The 23796-nt window shown below is 39.3% G+C and overlaps 1 protein-coding gene across 5 annotated transcripts in view; it reads left to right on the top strand.

The window, feature by feature from the left end:
- The window catches only part of ARRB1 (arrestin beta 1), an 841034-nt gene that overhangs the window by 795019 nt on the left and 22219 nt on the right, over positions 1-23796 (top strand). For 3 of the 5 annotated variants that reach the window (XM_078658593.1, XM_078658594.1, XM_078658591.1), the window contains one exon: positions 20409-20432. The exons of the other annotated variants lie outside the window; for them this stretch is intronic. In XM_078658593.1, the coding sequence (XP_078514719.1) occupies positions 20409-20432 (24 nt within the window). The remainder of the gene's footprint in view (positions 1-20408; positions 20433-23796) is intronic. 5 annotated transcript variants of the gene reach the window in all.

Below are 23796 nucleotides of genomic sequence, written 5' to 3'. Positions count from 1 at the left end.
GTGAATTGGCCTCAAAACATCTAAAAATTGAGCCTTCAGTCATGTTTATAAATAGTACAAAAAGAAAGGGTTATACACTTTTACTAATAAGAAGTTGGACATTTTTGGACAGTTTCACAAATGCATGTAATAGTATGTAAACGAGAACTCCTATAGTCCTGCTTCCTGTACTCATAAATGCTTTCATAGCCTTTTTGGAGATTTTTGAAATTGTATTGTTAAATCATTACATCTCCTTGCACTTTAGCAAGAGCTCACCTCCAGTAGCCACTAACAGTTATACCTCAGAGAGCATCAGCCGGCAGTCTTGTTCCTCCAGTTGGTCATTAGGAATCTACTCAGCTGGATCTAATACACTCTTAGAGGTCCACTTTCCCCCCCAAAAAACTTTTTACTTCACTGTCAGTTTTGCTTCTGAGTGGTGGAGGGTGAGATGTATGGCATCTTTTATAATGTACTGTATTCATTTCTAGAGCCGCACTTCTGGGGGATTGTGCACATGCCTGTCAATCATACTGTATCAGGTGGTAGGCTACATCTTTTGTCATTATTGCTCAAGAGTTTTGTCTTCCTTTTCTGCTTACTTTCAGCAGAAGTAAAATGAAACAATGCTCTTTTCTTTTTTTTTAGAGAGCAGTTGTAGTGCTCTGACCATGTGCAGGTAAAATATGACTCTCTCAGAGGTGCTGTTTGTAGGAGCGGGGCATACAAATTAGCTGCTTCCTGATGCTCAATAATTTATGAAGCTCAAGGTAGCACTATTGTTGTGTTCAAGGTGTTGCTGAACCTTGGGTCCACATACTAGCACAGGCGGGGCATATTGTGAAGTGTTTTACTGCAGCAGCGCACACTATTTCAAAGTGTGCTCCTGCTGGCCCAGACTGCTGCTGTACCTGTCTGCACCAATATGTATCTGCAGGAAAGGCTCTGCTGTGAACGTGTGTCTTGGTGAATGTTAGCGTAGAGGCACGTGGGGTGGAACATCAAACACAGCAACCAATCGTCTAGTTTGGAGTTCCCAGTAGGGGGTTGTTGGGAAATGATCCTCTCTGAACATTTTGCCACCCTCCTCCTCTTTTTCTGACCTTTTTTATTGGCTTTAGGACTCTGGGCACTTTACCACTACTTACCAGTGCTAAAGTGTGTGTGCTCTCTTCTCTAAATATTGTATAATTGATTTACACCTGTTCGCCATATTTGTTTTACTTGTAAGTTCCTTGTAAAGTGGTATACCATATACCCAGGGCCTGTTAATTAAATAATACTAGTGGGCTTGCAGCACTGGTTGTGCTATCCACAGAAGTTCCATTTCTATCCTGCTTCAGGCCTGGCTCTACAGGGCTGGTATATGCAGTTTACTGGCACTACCACTTGGCATTTAAAACATCTTACCAAGCTTGAAACTTTCCCTTTTATTACACATAAGTCACACCTAAGGGAGGCCCTAGGTATACCTAAGGAAAGGGTACTGTCTAAATGAATGGTAGGACAGGTAGTGGTATGTTTTGCATGTCATGGCAATAAAAAGCAATCTATTTTGTTTTTCACTACTGTGAGGCCTACTCCTCTCATGGGCTTGCATTACAAGTTCCTTAATACACTTTTAAGCTCTGAATCCTGATCAGAGAGGAATAGTTTTCTCATGCCCCATGTGTTTGGAATGGTAACAACAAATCCTCCTTATTGATAAAGTTGGGTTTGGCATTACTATTTTAGAAATGCCACTTTTAGAAGTAGACATTTCTCTATGCTTATTACAATGTGTTCTTTGCAGCCTGTCTCCAATACACGCCTGGGATGGGTGACAGCTACACTTCATGCATCTCCTCTAGACAGCCACAACACAGGAACGATAAGTGTGTCTTAGTACCCTTCTACATATATCTGCATTCTCATGGCCTTACCTGGGAAGGATGGAAGGGTGGAGCTAACATTTCACTTGAATAGGCAGTGTCTTGTCCCCACACAAAGGAGTGATTACTCACCACAGATAGCCTGGCAGACAGGACTAGGTTGAAAGGGTTACTTGTTCACTTCAGAGAGCTACCTTGAAGTCACACCACATCAAAGGTTGTTATATTTCTTATAGGCATACCCCAATAAAGGCTCAGGTAGCAACCTAACCTTTGACCAATATTCTCCCCTACCATTACACTACATAACGGTTCTTGGGACTGACCTTTTACCTAGTTATGGTCCTGCTTACAGGATGTGGGTTTTTCCCTGAAAACTAACCTAATCCATTATGCATGAGGATTCTTGGAAACTCAGCAGGACTACCATCTCCTGCATAATAACTAGGTATACAGGTTATTCCTTCCGTCATCCTAAGTCCGACATGACACAGCAAGATAGAACCCCTGAGGGTACCTCTTTGGATATATAAACACCATATCTTTGCTGGGGCAAGGAGAGGAGAAAACGTAGACACTCCAGCTCGCAGTGGTCCGACATCCCTCGTGGAGTGTCCATCTAATGACCAAGGGGCCGATTAGGATCGCGGACGGACCTGCGTCCGTCCGCGACCCCGGAGGTGGAGGGAACGTCCGCAGGGGCTGCGGCATTCCCTCCAGTGCAATTAGGATGTGACCGCCAGGGTGACGGTCACATCCTCAATCTTTAACATTGCGGCGGTGTTATGTTGTTTCTTTAAGACCTGTTAGAATTATCTCTATAGATTCCATTGTATCCTAGATCCCTTCCTAGCAACAGGAGCAGTTGCTGAGGAAGAAGACCTGTGTAGGATGTTACCTACCTTGCTCCTGTGTTTCTATGAATAAACTACATCTTATCTACAATTTCCTGCATATACAACTTTACAATTTGGCGACTTGGCTTCAAGAAACACTAGGAATCTGAAGAACCCATTTCTTTTTCAATTTTCCTCGTCGTTTTCCTTCCGTTTATACATTGAAAAAAGAAATTAAAAGAAATTGCCTCCTAGCAACTTGATTCTACAGAGGATATCCACCTCAATTTTAAAGTCTTTCCGACCTCCTTAATTAAGGATATTCTGATCTTCACAAAACTTCGTGAGTAAAGTTTTTTTTTCTCGTTTCTGCGCATCGCTTGAAGCAAAAGTTTGATTATTATGCGCATCAACTAGCGGTTACAGTCTTTTCCGCTTGTGCCTTACTACTTCAAAGACTTTTACAATTCAATCAATTTACATACAGAAGCGCTCAATCTGTACTTGCATTTTTTGATTTGCTGCCGTTATCTCAGCACGCTCCTACTCAACACGCTCTGCTCCTTCACTCCATTCCTCGCTCACTCGCGTCTTCCGCTTGTGATGTAATTTCGTCGAACGGAGCATACCAAGTACGTGTTGACGTCTACGCACGCACAGCAAACAAATTGTCATCTCCATGACAACGCTTCTGTTTACAACTACGAAGAAAGACTTCTAGTCTACCGCTTGCTGGTTTTAAAAGCGGAAAGCGGATTTTGTTATACCTTAATTGAAAGTATATCTGCTACTTAAAAAAATTAAAACGAAACTTATTTTAACGTTTTTATCACAAGTATAAGGACGAATTTTAGTTCTGCTTTAATTATTTTATGTCATTTCATGTTAACTTCGTATACCTGTGAAGAAGACTACATTAGACACCAGCTCTGAACTTAAAAGTAAGCTTTACCTTTTTATTAATATCATTTTACTTTCAATATGACTTCACAAAATCTTACCATACAGTCTCCTCAACCTTTTTGGCCTTCTGGGTTAGAACCATGTATGAAATGGCTCCAATGGAAGGCATATTTCATGAACTTCATCGATACCATAGATGAGGATGGTAAAATGAAACCTGAAAGAAAAAAGAAATTATTCTTACACTCATTAGGCACTGGTGGTCTCAAAATTTATGAAGAAATGCCTAAGAGTAGCGGAGGTGGTGATGCAAACGTTTTTGATATTATCCTGAAAGACTTTGATAGTCATTTTTCGCCAAAAGTTTGTATTGGCATTACTCGTTACAAGTTCTTTCACAGGAAACAACAACCCGGAGAGAACATTGATGTATATATTGCCGAACTCCAAAAAATTGCCGAAGATTGTAAATTTGACCATTTACAAGAACAATTCATACGCGACCAAGTAGTTATGCATGCCTCTGATCCTTCTATTCAAGATAGACTTTGGATAAATGGTGATTCGGATCTCAAAGACGTTTTGGCTATCGTCAGAAAGGCAGAACTTTCAGGTCGCAGTGCTAAGGCAATCAAAAACGAAGAAAAGGCTATTCTTGTACATAAATCCACTCTTGATCAAACTGTTTCGAAAGTTCAAAGCAAATCCAACTATAAACAAAAGATCCAAACTAAAAACAAACCTCCTGAGTTTAAAAAAACTGATAATTTACAATGCTTCCGGTGTGGCAGCAGTTCACATTTGGCCAATTACAAGCTTTGTCCTGCAATCAAAGAAAAATGCTCGAATTGTAACTTAATTGGGCATTACTCAAGAGCTTGTAATAGACTTAAGAACAAAAAAGTTAACGTTGTGTATGATTCATCTTCCAGTGATGAAGAAGATTTGTCCAACAAAGTCATGCATTGTCGTCTTGAGGATGATTGTGTGAAAAATGTATTACCTTGTTCAATGAATGATGAATGCAACTTGAGACCTCTCGAAAAGGTTTACATTTTTAATATTAACGACTCAGGTAAAAGGAATGTTCTTAAGAAGCCTATATGTAATATGCTTATTGGTGGGGTCCCTATTGACATTTATGCAGACTCTGGTTCCCCATATACCATTATCAATGAAAGTGTCTGGAATTCGAAGTTTGTACATTACTTAGGAAACGATCTCTATTCACCTGATATTTCTGCCGAAGGGTTTTCAGGCGGTAAAATTGATGTGATTGGTTACAAACCTTTGAAGTTTAGATTTAAAGGTAGAGAATCTTTCGGCAAATTGTATGTAGCAAAACTTGGACCTTCAGTTCTTGGATGGAAGGATCAGTGGGATTTAGATATTATTTTGAACCCCAATAGTCCAGATCCTGTTTTAGTTGTTAATGAAGGAACAAAGATTGGTGAATCTGTACTTAAAAAATTTCCTAGAGTTTTTAGTGGGAAAATAGGCAATTTTAAAGGATTTTCCCACCATATTGTTTTGAAAGAAGATGCCAATCCCAAAACCTTCAAGGCCAGGAACATTCCCATTTTAGTTCGAGATGACGTTGAAAAGAAACTAGAAAAATTAGTTAAAGAAGACATCATTGAACCAATTGAGTCTTCAAATTGGATTTCACCAGTTGTTGTCGCACGACGTACCAATGGCAAAATCCGTCTGTGTGTCGATCTTCGCCATTTAAATGAAAATATTGTAATAGATAAATTTCCCTTACCAAAAATTTCTGAGATGTTAGCTTCAGTCAATGGAGCTAAAGTTTTTTCCACAATTGACTTATCTGCTGCATACCATCAGATTTCTCTAGACACTGAAAGTAAACATTTAACTGCGTTTATTACCCCCATGGGGTGTTTCCAATTTAAACGCATGCCATTTGGCTTAGCGTCTGCTGCAGCCATCTTTCAACGCATTATGCATCAGTTATTTGGAAAACATCCTAAGGTTAAATGTTTTCAAGATGATATTCTGGTTTACGGTGAGGACATAGATGAACATAATTCTGTTCTAGAAGAAGTTTTAGGCATTCTAGAAGAAAAAGGCTTGACCATTGAATTCTCCAAATGCAATTTTGCTGTTGGGTCTGTAACTTATCTTGGTCACGTTTTATGTGGTGACGGTGTTTCAACCAAACCCAAATTGGTGGATGCCATAAAAGAAGCTCCTCCTCCCACATGCAAGGATGATGTAAGGTCATTCTTAGGGATGGTAGAATTTTATTCAAAATTTATTAAAAAAAAATTCAAGTAAAGTTTTCAATATTAGACAACTTTTGAAAAGCAAAGTTAAATTTGATTGGTCCTCTTCTTGCGAGAATGAGTTCAACAGTATCAAGTTAGACATTATTAATGCTCCTGTTTTATGCCCCTTCGATTTAGATCTCAAATCGGTGATCACTGTTGACGCCAGCAACAAAGGTCTGGGCGGCGTTCTTTCTCAGATTGATGGTTTAGGTAAAGAACGCGTTGTTGCATTCGCTTCTAGAGCCTTATCTGTTCCTGAAAGCAAGTTTTCGGTTATAGAAAAGGAAACTTTAGCTGTGGTTTGGGCCCTTGAGCATTTTCGTAGTTTTATATGGGGAAAAGAATGTACAGTAAGATCTGACCATAAACCCCTTACCAAACTTCTTACCACCGAAGGCCTTTACAATGCTACAGCTAGAATAGCTAGATTTTCCATGCGTTTACAGGATTTTATAATCAAGGTTGTGTATTTTCCAGGGAAAAGCAATGTCATTGCCGATTTTCTTTCTCGCATGCCTACTGATTTATATGAATGTGAGATGAATGAATGGGACTCTTTTCACATTGCTTATATTCTTGACAATAATCCCTTTTGCATTGAAAAAAAGTTATGGAGAGAGCAATATTTAAAAGATAAAACTTTAAATTCAGTTATTTCTTTTATTCATGATGGGTGGTCGGGAAAGAAAGAAATTTTGCCTGATTTAAGACCATACTGGGAAGTTAGAAATGAGCTTACTGTTTGTGATGATACTATTTTTCGAGGTGACAGAGCTGTTCCTCCTTTGGCTTTGAGAAATAGTATTATCAAATTGTGTCACAAAGACCATTGTGGTATTGTTAAAACCAAACAAAATGTCAAACAATGGTATTGGTGGCCAGGAATTGATGTCCTTACAGAAAGAATTGTTAGAGAATGTGTTACTTGTTCCAATTCAGACAAGGTACTTAACACTCTTAAACCTGACATGTGTGAACCCTTGATACCGGATGGCCCATGGCATACCGTAGCAATTGACATTATGGGACCAATAGGGATGGATCACAAGTTTATAATTTCTATGATAGATGTATTTTCAAGATGGCCTAGCATTACAATAGTTGATAAAGTTGATTCTTCATCAGTACTAGATTTTATTGATAACGTTTTTATTGAAGAGGGTCTTCCCAACCAGATCATTAGTGATAACGGGGTCCAATTTACTTCTAAATTAACTCAGTCATATTTTGATAGAGTTGGTATTGTTCATAAAACTACCTCGCTTTATAACCCCAGTGGTAACGGACTTTGCGAGAGGTTCAATAGAGTTCTAAAAAATGCCATTCAAATTGCTAATCAAAATGGAGAGGATTGGGAGACATCTGTTTTTAAGGCTGTGTGGTCTTACCGAACCAACATTCATGATGCTTTAAAGATGTCACCATTTGAAATTATGAGGGGTCGAGTTGCGAGGACCAAATGTAATCCCAATTGGCTGCACAAGAAATCTTGTTTAGATATATGCATGAGTAAAGTTAGATCTAATGTGATTGATAAACACCTAGAATATAAAAAAAATTTGATAAGAAATGTTGTTCCAGTACTACAAACGTAAGTGTTGGTATGTGGGTCAAAGTAAAGAAGCCCTGGAGAGTTCGCAAAGGGGAATCCCAGTTTTCGGAACCCTTGATGATTAAAAAAATCTTACGCAATGCAGTTCTTTTAAGTGACGGTAAAGTGTGGAACCTTAAAAGAATTGCTATTTACAGAGGCAAAAAGAATGTTATGAAGGACTCTGTTGATTTACCTGATAACTTGCCTGCTCCTCAATCTTTTCATTGCGAGGATCATGGAGGTTTCAGTATATCTGAAGATCTTCCCATCACCAATTCCAATTCCGATATTTCAGATGGTGGTAACAATACTGATGTTGTAGATTCTTCTCCCAGTGTTTCCAATATGTGTACTTCACTTGATACTTTTCCATCTAAGCAAGTTTCAGATCTTACAACTGTCAATGATGAAACCTTTTGTAACAGTGATGTGTCCATGAACCGGAAACGTGTTTGCTCTAAACCTAAGTGGTTAGAAGATTTTGTATGTTAATAATTTTGTTTTCTTTAATTTATTTCTTTTCTTTTTAATTATTATAAAGGGGAAGATGTGTTATGTTGTTTCTTTAAGACCTGTTAGAATTATCTCTATAGATTCCATTGTATCCTAGATCCCTTCCTAGCAACAGGAGCAGTTGCTGAGGAAGAAGACCTGTGTAGGATGTTACCTACCTTGCTCCTGTGTTTCTATGAATAAACTACATCTTATCTACAATTTCCTGCATATACAACTTTACAGGCAGGTGCAGCTTTAAGCTGCACCCGCCGCAATGTTAAAAATACATGCACTGCATTTGTGTGCACAAAGCGGCAGGCACCGCGCGGTGCCTGCTGCTTTGTTCACGCAAATGCAGGGGGGTACCATAGGTACCCCCTATGTGCACCCCCTTCACCCAGGGGTCCCGCAACGGGCCCCCGAAGTGAAGGTCCGTCTGCTTTTCCACGGTGGAAAAGCCGCAGCGGAAAAGCATACATATTACACCATCATAATATGGCTGGCGATGTCTGATAGACACCGCCAGCCATGTTATAGCTTTTCCGCCACGGTCGGAAGGCGACCGCAGCGGAAAAGCTGCGGACCGAAAAAAGATCCCCCAGTCATCCTAATCTGGCAGGGGGTCTTTTTTCAGTCCGCAGCTGTTTTCCCGCATCCTCCGGGCCGGCGGTGGCTTCCGCTGGCCCGGAGGATGCGGGAAAACCGATATCATAATCGGCCCCCAAGACGGGGTCCCATGGTCTCTCACTTCAGGTAATGGGGTGGACTTTATCCTAGAGGGATTCTTAGCTCTACATCTACATACATGCTAGGTACACTTAGGTACATCTAGTTAGGGTTGCGTTGCAGGAGTACGCATATTTACTGTCATGTACTTTCATACTTGCGTGAATTCATTATTTAGCACTATGGTAGCAATCTACCATCCTTTTACTCTGTTGGTGCCTATAATAATTTATATCTGTTTCTGTCTGATGGTTGTTTCAGCACATCTATTTTACACTAGAACACCAATCCCACAGTCTATGTTGTTGAAACGTTCAGATCCTATATTGGTTTATAGGAACTACATGACATGGCACGTTTGGGTATAAGTACTGGGTCTCTGCTCTGTAGCCCTAAAATCAGACACTACTGGAATTGTAACTGAAGCGCTGCCAAAAGAACTACTATGCTGCTTAAAGGGCTCATCTGGACTGCTGATCTGGAAGGCCTGCTTTTCTGTTTGTTGCCCTGCTGTATGCTGCTCTCAGACTCTGCTGAAGGAGAGCTGAACTCTGCCTTCACTCCAAGTGATCTCCAATGGCTTCTTGGCTTTCCTCCTGTTGCTTGAGACTTAGGGAAATCGAAGTTTCTTCCCCTGCGGCTGTGCCTGGCTCACGGCAAGTGGCCTGATACTTGCAACACAGATTTAAACATCTCTTCTGTCTGTTTGAAGGAGGCATTGCCCTGGTTGTGGGAGGAAAATCCGCATATTTCTGCAGAAGCAGCTCTTTGCCTCCAGAGATCATTGCATTGGAGAACGTATCGCCACCTTTGCAGTTTGGTGAGATCAACACATCCCTTTGAATGCGTGGCAGAATCCAGTGCATGGCTAATTGCCTCTCGACTCCAGTACCTGTCTTTAGAAATGATACATTGCCTTTACTGCGAAAAGAGGATCGGCGCATCTTGCACTCCCAGGCCTCGCCATCAAAGTATCTTACTGCTTGCGATCAGGAAAGGTAATTTGTTCACTAGAGCCTGCGTGGATCCTGTAGCTGGCCAGCGCTCCAAAACGATTGACCCGAACTTTGACTTTACCCCCATCCAGCATGACCTAAAGTCACCTTTTTAGTGCTACTTTCCTCTAAGTGCTTTACCGCATTTATTGTTTTAAAATTCAATATCTCAACTTGTTTTCATTGGATTATTGTCACTTTGGTCTTGTTTTGTTCAGAATATAATAATCTTTTGCCGTGTATTCATTGTGTTACTGTGTGAGTGTGGTGCACAAATACTTTACACATTGCCTCTCTAGATAAGTCTGACTGCTATGCGCCAAGCTACCATAGGGTGAACGCAGGTTATCTTTTAGTGTGTACTAAGCTTAATCAGACTGGAGTGGTGGTTCCTGCCTGGCCTCGGTGCAATAACTCAGTCAACTAAGAATCCCATTTCTAACAAGGGTGTATGAGATTTATGTAATTTGCTAAATGTGTAATGACGCAGAATTTTGAAAAAATATGTGAAATTGCGTATCATTTCGTGAGATGCAAATCTACCATTTAGTGCTATATTTTAATGTGAAATGTCAATGCATCAATTTTTGATTGATACAAGGTTGCACTTCATGTTAAAAAATGGCAAGGACAACACAATTGCCATGAACAACAGCCATTTGTCTTCTGGTTGTTCGAACTGATCCTATGCTACATAATTTTACCATGAACTAGGGCAGATGTATGAGACTAGTATAATGGCATAATTTAAAGAGTTTCAAAGCAACATGAATTATGCCAGCATAATTAAAATTTCACATGGGCCTAGTTCCCGCTAGAGTGTGAAAATCTTTTATTAGCTTGTCTATGTGTCCCATGATCATTGGTGAGTACCTGTGTGCTATGGCCCCTCTTACAGAGTCTTCATTTATTTTATTGTTGCATAACAAATTTAAGTCAGTACAGGACTACTGGCATACTCTCATTTTAAATGAAAGACCTGGTCCATTCAGGCCATGCACTCTCAATGAGACAGCCCCACAGCTAAGCAAGAATCAACAAATGAAGCTGTCTTTTCGCTCCTGTTCCACTTTAAGGTCATCTCAAGCTCTATAATTTGCAACTGGGGCGGAAAAGGGTTAATATGGTGGCGGTGTCTATCAGACACCACCAGCCATATTACCATGGGCATTTTCCAATGCCTTTCCGTGGTGGCAATGCCGCCATGGAAAGGCATGCAGAGTCTACTTTGGCGGCCCGTTGCGGGCCCCCAAGGACTCCGGGTGGTGGGGGGTGCACATGGGGGTACCTATGGTACCCCCCTGCATTTCAAAGGACAAAGTGGCAGGCACCGCACAGTGCCTGCCACGTTGTGCTTTGAAATGCACAACATGTAATATTGACATTGCAGCGGGCGATGTATTCAGCACCGCCCGCCGAAATGTTAAAAATACAGGATGCGCCCGCCACTGTGGCGGGTGCATCCTAATTCCCCCCACAGGACCCCCGCCCTTATGGCGGGCGGTCCCGTTATCCGATATCCGATAGGATGGTGGGCAGACAAAGTCCGCCCGTCATCCTAATGACCCCCTAAGGGTCTAATTTAGAGTTTGGCGGACGAGTTGCTCCATCACAAATGTCACGGATCTCCGGCCCACCAACTTATGTGTGCATTATCTCCAAATGCATGCATAATTGGGCAGGTGGGATAGCCGGCATCTGCCAAACTCGAAATCAGGCTCTGAATCCTTATCACCACACAAATTTGACCTGCATGAGCCAATATATGAGCATCCATGGCTTGGATTTCAAGCTGTGGCGACCTTTTTCAGGCAGAGCCACGACTGATTTGCATATGGTTGTTCTCAAACTGTTATGGCTCGGATGCCATGAAGAACAATGGAATAGAAAGCATCTTAGAATATTTACCAGCAGTTGAAGTTAATTCAAACACTCCACACATCACTATTTTGTGCTAAGACATTATTATGATATAATTTGTATATTCTTCTAAAATATTTCCTATTTTGTTCTGTCATTACCAGTGTCTTCGTATGTTGACACTGTTGTTTATTTACATGGCATCTGTTTTGAAGCAGTCCTGGCATTTTAATTAAAAGCCATGGTTCAACAAGGTCACAAGTCCTCATGAGACAGACCAGCTGCTGCACAGATGCCAGTAAACTATTCTGCAATTGTTATTGTTGCTCCCTATTGGCTTCTGCTAAGCTTTTGAGTCCCCTTCTCATCATAGCTGCCAAGGTTTCAGAATGCTTATGTGTGACATTTCCATGCTTTCAGTGCACTTAATGAGTAAAATTCAGTGACCAAATGAGTGACTCGTGGAGTGACACTTCCTCTTGAGTAAAACCAAGCAAGGAAGTGCATTGGAAGAGATAAATATCAGAAAAGATTCATTTTGAGCAGTGAGAAGCTCTAAAAATATCTTACTGAAAAACACCTACAATGGAAGGTTACTAACTTACTACCCCTTCCAGAATGCCAGAACATGAGTAGCTGTCTGGTGTACTTGCCTGAGAAATAGTGCAAGCCTTGCTGCCACACATGTATCAGCTGAGCTTGTCTTTGGGGTCACATGAGGCTTCATGGTGACAAATGTTTACCCTTCTTGATAGATATAACAATTTTAAAATAATGATTTGCGTATTCACAGTGCTTCCAGTTGCTGGCTTGGTCATTGGAGCACTATACAGGAGACACAAACACATACTCTCTCTCTCTCTCTCTCTCTCTCTCTCTCTCTCTCTCTCCCTTTCTCCTGTGATTGCATTAAAGAAGTGAGTTTTCATCGGGTAAATGTAAAAGGAAAAAGATTGCATTTGTCCATCAATTTCTTTAACTTGTATGATACATCATTCATTTAAGGTGTAGCTTAAGATGAAAGACCAGATTACTTTGTCCTTTATGGCTATGTTTTTGACCGTGCTCCCACACGCTGACAGCCATTGTTGCACTTAGTGCTCTACTGGACTTTCACCATTGCCTCTAGTTTTCGTCCTCATTGCAGTGCCAGGCTGAGTCATGCTGAGTCATGTGACTCATGTCACCCTTTAGTGGGTTTCTTGGGCAGTCTGGTGTATCACACAGTAAGCTGCAGGCATTGCTACAGGTTGGGCTGAGAGAGACCAGCCTTTCCTTGCCTGATTGCTGCAGGGCCATTCGCTGGCACCCCACTAGGCTGCTCTCTCTGGTTTCTCAGTCTCACAACACATCCTTTGGTCAGCTCCTCACTATCACTTGTTTTCTGACTATTGCATGGGCACCCTGGTGCATCTCTGTGCAACTACAGACAAGAAAAAGAGAGCTGAAAATGTGCATGGAGGTGTCGGACTAAAAAAACTTCAAACTTGTTGAAACTGAGATGTCCCGCAAAGGTGGCTGGCATCGAGATTGATGTGTGACATGATCACTATCAATCAATCATGTCCCGGTGTCAGAGGAGAGGGTGGCAGGAGCAAGGGGAGAGGCAAGTGAGATCGCTCTTCTCCACTGGTTCTATTCATGATAAACACCCTGGGCCTCATTTATGAGAAATGACGCATCGCTGCGTGAAAGCATGACTCCAGTTGTACTTAAGTTTTGGTCGTGTTTTGTTCATTAAATTAAGCACTATCGTTCTAACCAAGTGTGGTGTGTTATTGTGTGGTGTTTTCACAGTTTTACTGTTTTAAGTGTTGCACAAATACTTTACACATTGCCTCTTAAGTTAAGCCTGACTGCTCTTTGCCAAGCTACAAGAGGGTGAGCACAGCTTAATTTGAGGTGTGTATCTGACTTACCCTGACTAAGATTGTGGTTCCTGCTTGAACACGGTGCATACCTCGCCAATCAGAACCCCAACAAGCTAATCTTCCTTCATCAAGGCTGTAAAAGCATGACAGTGAGGGACTGTGTGCTTCATTACAATTGGCTTGGAGGAGAGTAGGATGTGTATTGCACCCAATAAAATACTACTCCTCAGGGTTTGGAATTTTTCTGGTGCAATAGATAACACCTATTACAAGGTTCCCCCTGATAATGGGGAATAAAATGTTGATTTTGGTGTTCACTTCACCCTACACACTTGTGTGTTCTGTTATTTACTCAGGTGTGTTTCATTTTCAATAGATCCCTCTGTTATGTCTTTTGGTATGATGTGATCTGCATCATAGACAAGTTGCTCAATTCACAAACTGCACTTTGAAGTACATAAAATACTTCTATGGTAGTACTATTTACTTAATGCCGATAGCAATTCTCAATACTACCGTAGAAGATTTCCACCGCTCCTGTCATTTCTATGAAGAGATAGCTGCACATGTCAGTTTTCTACTTACTAGTAAATGTGGAAGGATTCAAAGGTGTTGGGGAAATGAATAATATCGACTACATATTGTAAGGGGTTTAGGTAAAAGTAATGAGGGGTTTAGGGAGGGGAGAACTACTACAGACACCCACCCACAAAACAGGAAGCCAACCGCTTTTCACAAACTACACTGTTAACTTAATACAGGCAAAACGGTGGCACAGCAGCAGTAAATATACCTCAGGCCAGCCGTGGAGTGAGTCAAGTGCCACACAAGGTCTCTCACAGGTACTACAGCACAATCTAATAAAAAATAAAGGAGAGAGGGACTTACAATAATAACCCTATGAACTAATGTAAAATATATCACATTATCTACATTTGTTTAATGTTCAAAATAAATAGAATTATTACTTATTTCATCATTTTAAAAAATGTAGCAAACTTAATTTTAAAATAAAATTTAGTTATTGTTCACTTTTGTTGAACAAAATAAACATAATTGTAAAGGAATTTCACACATAACCGTTATATACAGATTGAATAAAAATAACAATGTTATTGTGGATGAGAATTAAAAAAACAATATTTAAGACTTGATTTATAAAATAAATAAATATATTTTTATAAATGAATTCTATAATATACATTTATTTGAATGAGTCAATTTGCTGTTTAATGCTATTTTATAAGTTCTAGGTTTCTAGTAATTATTTTTAATTGATCTAGATTTGTATTTTATATTAGACCATTTTAATATTTCTTTTTGAAGAATAATAAACTTAAAACATTTTGCCTATACCTTCCCATAGGGTGATCCCCACCACACTGGTGGTGATCTGCATCTACATATGAAAAAGTTAATAGTTGTTTACGCTTGTAGGATGCTCCAACAGGGGCTGGAGTCATGGAAGTCTAGACGTAGGTGTAAATCTACATTCTGCAATGGTAAATAGCAAAAAAGTGCACCTAAATGCCATAGCAGATTTGTACGTAAGTACATTTACATCACAAAACCCCTCATGGAATACAAGGATGCATTTCGGCTGCTTTGCAGACTTGTTTACCGATGGCGAGACACCATTTTTCACAGTATTAAAAAATTTTTCTGCATAATGTGATAGAAAACAGTGAAAACAGATTGTGCTTTGTTTGGGGTGATTACCTGACCGTAATTAATGTAGAGCCAAACACTGGTAGAAATTGAGAAGTGTTTAGCGATTAGCTGCATTGCAGCCTCTACCGCCATGTTGTTATTCATTGTCTTCTATCCTTAGTGTGCAGTATTCACTTTGATTTCGCTGTTGCAATGTAACAGTGATATGCAAAACCCAAATTTAGCAGGGTACTGCACAATGAGGCTAGCAGGCAATGAGTAACAACATAGCAGTAGTAACCACAATGCAGCCGGTCGCTAAACACTTCTGAATTTCTACCAATGTTTAGCTCTACATTAATTGCTGTGATGTACCATGCTTGCAAATTTTAAATGTATTTGCAATAAGTAATTTGATGTAAATAACATAAATTGAATATAAATTTTATTCAATGTAGATCAGGTACTCACTCCAACCAAAGCACAGTCTGTTTTCAATGTTTTCTATCACGTCATGAAGTAAACAATGTAAATACTGGTGTCAAATAACACAGTGAACAAGTTTGCACCACAGCCAAAACACATTTGATTGCACATCATTAAAGCACTATTAACGTTCCTAGAGACGTTGTCATCCTTGTATTCCATGAGTGGTTTTGAAAGAAGTTATAGACTGTTGGGATGTATGATGGTACAACACATGCTTTCACAATGTGTACCGTTACCACGCAGGTTTTACAACGCAAGTTGTTACAACGACTTGCGTTGGGGGGGCGCTGGATAGTGAATAGTTTAATTTACTATTCCATCTCCAGTCCCCGTGGATAGTAGGGAAGGTGTTGGAGAGTAAATTAAACTATTCCCTATTCTACAGCACCCTCCTTTGCAAGTCATTGTAATGACTTGCGTTGTAAAACCTGCGTGGTAATGGTACCGCGTTGTGAAAGTTTCGTTATAAAGGATGTTTCACAGACTGTTGCTGAGTCCAAGCAAGACAACGCACCCTTTGACTTGGTGCATGGTGGTGATGGAGGGTAGAGGGTAGAATGAGGCCTTCCCGAGCCTCTTTTTAGGGTGTGGCCACACTCACTGTGGTCTGGATAACCGTATCAGTCAAGCTCTGGTAGAAGGAATAGCAATAACGTGAGAAAGACAGCTGGTCACGTTGGAGTGGCAAGTTTTATTTATCACAAAAATGTATATCAATAAGCCATAATGCTAGAAGTTACTCTTAAAAACTCTGGCTTCACTCTGCCAGGAAAGGTGCAACTAGAAGTATGCTCGGAATCAATGATTTCATAAAGTTATTGCGATGCAAACAGGCGTGGCTATCTATTAAAAGACGACTTTCTATGTAAGCAGGAAACATTTACGAAAGCTTCTAACTGTTCGAGGAAGTACGTTGCCTTTATACAATGACTCCGCCGAGAACTATCATTGCAGGTTTAAACATTTTAGCAAAAATAAAATAACAGTGGTTTAGATTCCTAAAAGGCATACTACAGTCCCAGCTTAATTATTCAAAGTACATTCCTATCAGGACTAGTGCCTAGAAGCACCTGCCTAGGGGAAAGAACCCTAGCAGATCTAATATTTATCTAATGCTGAAAAGATACCTATGACTATTGCAAGGAATTGGGTATGGATGAAAAAAAGCAGTTAGCAATTTGAGATAATTAAGAGAGCTTAAGCTACTATCTAATTCAGGAAGGCATCACCTGGAAGAGCAGGTTTTGCAGGGTCCTAAATCAGAAAGTTCAGTCGACTGGAGAACAGCCCAAAAAGTCAGCTTGGAAAGTTCTGCCTTCAAAATGTGATGGCAGATCCCTTATACCTCAAAATAGGGAACTAACACTGTCCTGACGTATTTTGTGACGCAGGTGGCTTTCACCACATTTGTCCTAGGACAGTGGTGGCAGTTAGGTGTCCCAACAGTTGGTTGGCCCTGCGAGAACATTTTGTTCTGTACATTATGGGCTAGAACATTTTGTTCTGTACACTATGGGCTAGAACATTTTGTTCAGTACATTTTTCTAAACATGTATGGTGACCGGAAACTTAGTTTTTAGGCGTTAGTTTTGTAAGAGGCTTGTGGCTTATTTCAAAACAAGATTTCAGTGGAAAGTCCCTGAGATGTGTCAATCTGCCTCTGCGTCAGCTGAGCCTGGTGTACGTGTGTGGGCGTTGGCCGTTGTGGAAAATTACTACTTCACATTAAGCCAATTTACCATGTTATTTTTTTAGTGCAGCAGAGGAATGCATTTTTAACATTATTGTGGCCTAGTGCATTTTGTTAGACCAAGGCATGTGTTCTTGGCCTCAGCCTTGGGCCTATAACCCCAGGATTCAGGGAGTTATGGGGATTTAATATGTTGATCATGTGTAGCAAAAATTGAGGGTTTTAAAGCATATTTCAGGTTCTCTCTGGCAGGGCCATATGTGATATTTTGCTACCAAGACAGCTGAAAGATGCTTTTTCTGGTGATCAGATGGTAGAGCGTGATTTTAACCCTTCATCAGTGGCATCCAGCAAGACAGGACACGGAAGTACATTTATATGTGTACATTTGCCTTTGTGATTAGGCCCCTCAGGTACTTATTTTTGGGTTGATTTGTTGTATGATGCCTTTGACTGCAATGGCATGATTACTCTAGTTACTATTTTTGAAAACTGAGATGTCATTCCACTTTTTCATAGAATGTTGACATGTGTGAGTAAAAGCACCTCTTGTAAAGTCCATTTTTGGTGGATATAGGAAGCAGTTTCTATCTTCATAAAGAAGTGTATCATATGAATGTAAAGATTAGGTGAATGAATATTACATTTTTGTATAGTTGAATAGCAGTTACAGAGAAACATAAACACAAAAATGAGGATCCAGCAGGGAGCACAGCGCAGGGAATTGCTCTGCAATATGGAAAACTTTGTCTTGTCAATAGAACCTTTGTTAATTTTTTGCATGAGAGAACTACACATTTGTATTTCACAGTTATTTTGTGTTTCGTGGTAGGAGGGTCCATTACCCTTGAAGGTGGCACTCTCTGGGTGAATCTGGGAGCATTCATGCCTGCCTTCTGAGTCCAGACTTTAGGATGTACTTTCAGAGACCTTGCAAGTCTGGCTCATGCACCAATATCATTTTCTTTTGAGGATCACACTCAGTCTGCCATTGGATGGTGGCCAGGGATCACCCAGAGGTTGTGCAATTGCCTGCTGTGCTTTTGGTACATTATAGTTTTATGGCTACTCAAATGTACTGCATCAAGAATGTCAGCAATATCCCAGTTAAACAATCCAATAATGTTTTTCATTAAATAGCAAAGGTAGGTAATCAAAATGTAATAAAATGTATCAGACACTTAGTGATTGACCAACAATGCAAGACTGAAATACTAGCTTGATTTCTTTGTCGGCAGGGTGCCTTATCTCTAAGGACATTTGAAAGTGATCAACATGCTTAAGGAAGCGGGAAAAGAACTTTAATTTACACAATTGCATGTATCATTGTTATTCTATTATGAACTTTAAAAGTCCCATGGTTTGTGGAAAGTTTTGCTTTATTTGATTGCTTCTGCATAACTCATAGTAAATTTAATTTTACAGTGAAGCAAAGTGCAGTATAACAACTACATGTGTTGGATACCTAAGATTCTCCAAAAGATTAAAAATGTTTTTTGCAGAATTAGAAAACATAATTTAAACTTTTCAACAAAACGTCAATATCAATTGTGCTTAACTTTTATTTTCCTCTTAAAATAAAAGAGTCATATATAATGTAGTACCTATAATAAGTGCGTTCTATGAAACATAATTGATAATCTACAACAAAAAACGTTTCATTTTTGCTTATCATCCATCAACATAAAAAGACAATATTAATCTTTTAGTTTCAGTGGAGCCTTACACAACTGATAGCATACAACAAAAGGACATACAGAGTATGGTTGTTCAATATTCGGTTGCTCGACTACTCAGATGATATCATCTCTTATACAAACACAGTATTTCTTATCGAAATTCGCAAGAATACTAGTTCATACATTTGTATTTGCATTTCTAACCTGTAGAACGCTATTAAGAAAGGTCTTCAGGCAGGGTATATTCTGTAGAAGCGAGAAACTGTTTGTTATATTACTAGACTATTTTTGTTCAGCAGTTCATATTGTAAAGACCAATGCAAGAGATCTTGACATAGTTAGAGTCCACTGTGGTACACCCAGAGTATTAAAACGAATGCTTAATTATTTCGCTGAGACAATATTATCCCCAGTTGCAAATATCAGATGGCTGGTGACATCTGCCGGTGTCCAAGCATGGATCATCTCTTCTTTGCTTTCATAATAAATGTGTAACACAGCCTCCTAAAAGGGAGGAATGAAGCAATGTATTTAGGCTCAAAATAGTGAATCTGTTGAAATATAGAAAAGAGAGAAGACATTGTAAAACATCTTAATTAAGTATAACTTATTCCTTTAGCCCTATTTGCATATTTGACAGGTATTTCATTATTTTGGCCTTTGTCATTAATGGTTCATTGTTTCTATTGTGTTATCCATGTTCAATATTTGCAAATGCTGTTTGGGTATCATCTATATTAAGCACACTTGTCCTCACAAGAGAACTATATTGGAGATTGGTATAACCCACTTCCACAGTAGATTTGGTCACTTGATCTGCCTTGATGATGTTTCTCCATTCTTGGAGGCCAATTGGTTGCTCTGGCTTTGGCCAATATAGAACAGCTGTGGCACATTAGGGGATGTACCTTCATCTATTAATTGCGGAGGCAAAAGAGAAAACAGAAACTGTACTTAAGCAACTTATTGGCTTCAATCAATATTAATGCACATTTTTATGAAATACTCTAATACCCCTTGCTGTAGGATGATACATTTTCTAAAAACCAAAGGTTGTAGTCATTAATGTAATAGATTAATTGTAAAGGAAACTTGATTTTTTTTCACTTCCTATTTAAGAACTGTTCCCATACTTGTAAGTTAAACCAAGATCTGGAAAACTTTACCTTTTGCTATTAATGAAAATGCTATTCTCTCTTCTATGTTATTACCTTTTCATTGATACTTTTATGGTGACTGAATGTAAATATTTATTCCGAAGCATGGGGATTTATATACTGGATGGCTTTATTGGGTTGTCTACAGCATCCAGTGTGTGCTGTACAAGAAATCAACCAGCTCTCTCCCAAACCCCAGGTCATTTTGCAGGACATAATATTTTCTAAACAAATTTACTGTCTTTCTTTCAAGTAAATGAGGAATCCAACATAGGAGTTTCTAGTTTGACTAATGCTCACTCTGCTTCTCGAATGCCAGCCTTTTGGGAGATCTTGCTTCAAGGTAATGCTTTAAGCTTTGCCTGTTTTGGGCTGTGCATGACAAACTCTATGCAAGTACATTGTCTCGTCAAACTTAAACAGCATTTTCAAACTTCATTGAATGTTGTAGCCATTCCATTTCCTGCCTGCCTTGAGCTTTACATGTTTCTACCAGAGAGTTTTCTCAAATTACTACTACACTTTGACTAACATGTGGATCTGTACATCAACTTTTAACTTATCCCTAACCAAACAATTGTTAATTCCTTTTTCACTGCACTATGCCTGCCTTACAAATCCTTATCGATCAAGTGAAAAGTTTCCACAGCGACTATTCATCTGTCAGTTTGTTCCATACATATCATACTGCTTGTGCTGTGAACAAAATCATTATTATTGTTTCAAACTTGAATATATTTTTATTTTGTTAGATATTGCATGAAACATCAATATAACATAACATTATATTGCATGAAACATCATTATATTGCATTGTCATGCTGAGACTTACAATTACAAATCACAAAAATGTAACTTTAACATGTAATAGCTTTGATTTTCTGTGTGCAAATTTCAGATGCATTTACCCAGCTACGTCTCACTTGGGTACACAAACACTTTATTATACAATAAGAAATTTCACATCCTGAATCCCAGTGTTAGAAATATTGAAAAGGAGAATTTGAGTGAAGTTGCACTTGTGGTCCTAGAAAATCTGCTGGTTTGGTCGGTCGCTTTTCTGCCTTTGTATAGTTAATATCAGATTATAGAGAGGGCAGGCAAATGACCAAACAAAGGATCGCCAGGAAAGCATTTCAGAAACTCTCAAAATGGTGGACCTTTATGAGAATCGAACAACCTACATAAGCAGCTTTTTCATCCTCTAGAGACTTGTACATTTACACCCAAAAATAGCAGCTTAGGCGTGTTTTCAAGGTTTCAAGGGAGTTAGTACTCCCAAAGTTTACCAGAGAAAAAGTCACATGTTTCTGTTAACAAAAGTAAGAACATACAGTACTAATCACACTTTACACTCAGCCAGTCAAAAGTACTTTATTCGGTTAATTAAAACCATAAAAGCATTCTATCCACAAAAATTTTAATTGATATACCATTTGTTAGAAGCAAAAATATTACATTAATTATAAACATAGAATAATAAAAAACGAACAGTTTAAAATTCGAAATTAAGAACCCCGATTTGTTAAAATTTATTAATGTGAATTAGGTCATAGAAATCACTTTCACTTTTTTCTCCTTATTCTGACTGCTGCAGTAAGGAAACTCGCTATTCTAAAAATCTCCCAGACATTGGACAGCAACTGTAAATACATAAGTGCTGGTTTTGCTTGTAAAAATCATTTGGGATGATAAAACATTTCCGAATGGTGGACCTTTATGGGAATCGAACATCCTACATGAGCAGCTTTTTCACCCTCCAGAGACTTGTACAGTTACACCCAAAAATAGCAGCTTAGGCGTGTTTTCAAGGTTGCAAGAAGGGAGTTATTACTCCCAAAGTTTACTGGGGGAGTTGAAGACATTTTGCCAGAGAAAAAGTCACATGTTTCTATTAACAGTACTAATCACACTTTACACTCAGTTGAAAGCACCAAAATCATAGTTTTCCAGATATATTTAGGTAAAGTTGTTTTCTTTTGCACATACACAAATATTAGGTCTAAAATTGAGATATCAGCTTACCCATATTACTTTCTTTTTGAATCAGACCCACTCTGCTTAAAATGTGTGCATGAGACGTTAAGCCTTTTCTTAAGACATAACATTGAAGTGGAGATGGAGGTGCCCCAAATCCAGCTCAGAAGTCTTATTTGGATTTCTGCAAAATGAGTTGCAGGAGGCCTCTCGAGTAAAATAATGTAATTAAATGCAAAACTAGTTGTTTTGAAAAGGCTTTCCAAGTATGGTAAACTGAACAGATGCCGAAGCTACAGAATGGTTGACTGAACACAAGTCTAAAATCTTTTACTAAATCTAGGTAGGATCATCCCACTGGTTAGATCTAGCCTTTGAGCTGTACTTCCATGTCCTTGGCTGGGTTTGATGGCCTCACACACCAGAAAAGGAAAAACACTTGAGGGTTATCAGTTATTAAATATATGTTGCATCCACACAGGGAGAACAATTGGTGCTGGTTGCTCTCTTGTTGCAGTTACACTCCAGGAAATGTAGCAGCAGGATTTGCAAAACCTCAGTGCTGCTGATTAGCAATAGATGTTGACTTCACTGTCAAATACATTTGGATCTTTGCTATCTCTGCCTTAATGCTGCTGATCTTCATTGGCAGACTGTGCACCTTGAAACCGATGCTGGTGGTCTTTAGATCAACAACGTTACTTGTGTATGTGTGTCCTTTGATGACTGTAAGAAAGGACATCATGTTTGTCATGCTCTCTCTATTTTTCCTTGTGTCTCTTTTGCTGGTTAAAGATGCTCAACAGAGGCATGGTGTGTGTTATTCCACTGAAACATGTACTGTGGATTATCTTGATATAATTTGCTCATGGACCTGTCCTGTAAGGCAGAAATAGTAAATAGAGCACGACAGGCACCAATGGTGTGCAAATTAAACTACATATCATGCAATGTCTGCAATGGTTGTAATGTACATTTACAGCATCCACATATATATGACACAAATACTTGCATTAAGTACTACTGTACACCATTGTGTTCTGGTTGTGCTGCAGTTTAGCAGCACTGAAATAGCACTTGGTAAGGAGAAGTGGCACTATATAGACAAGCATTGTCATAGCCAATAGATTTCGCCTTTGGGACCTTATAAGTATTTAGCCATGCAGCACATTATCCTGGGTGCTACACCATCTACTATTATGTCACATCCCGAAAACTTGCTGCTGGACACTAGCATGAGAGTCCAGAAAACAACAAATTTGAAAATGTACATATTAAAAATCACCAACTGAAACAAATGGAAATAATGAAACACCAACAATCAGCATACGTATGCTAGTGAAAACACATTGGATTTCTTTTTTGCACTTCGTTATGTGTCCAAACACCCACTTGGTAGCAAGTAGCAGGTATACTCCAACTTCCTAGTATTCAGTAAATATCAAAGGAATCGCTAGTGAGCTGCCTACTATCAGGGTCGCACTGGGAAAGAGAATATGCATGAGCACCAAAATACAAATGCACCCTATTAGCGACTTAAATAGCTGAAAAGTGGCTCACATGTCTGCATCTGTAGCTAATTATACTGCATGTTATCATGCACAAGGAAAATATTAATAGACTACTGCCTAGAATATCTGAGCATTGCAGTCACAAAAAGCGCATAGATATCTATGTTAGATTCATAGAGGACTATGTTAATTCTATATCATGCATTACAATGGTTTAGC

Source organism: Lissotriton helveticus, chromosome 8 (genome assembly GCF_964261635.1).
Source record: "Lissotriton helveticus chromosome 8, aLisHel1.1, whole genome shotgun sequence".
Taxonomy (NCBI): domain Eukaryota; kingdom Metazoa; phylum Chordata; class Amphibia; order Caudata; family Salamandridae; genus Lissotriton; species Lissotriton helveticus.
This window is presented reverse-complemented; position numbering and strand designations above follow the sequence as displayed.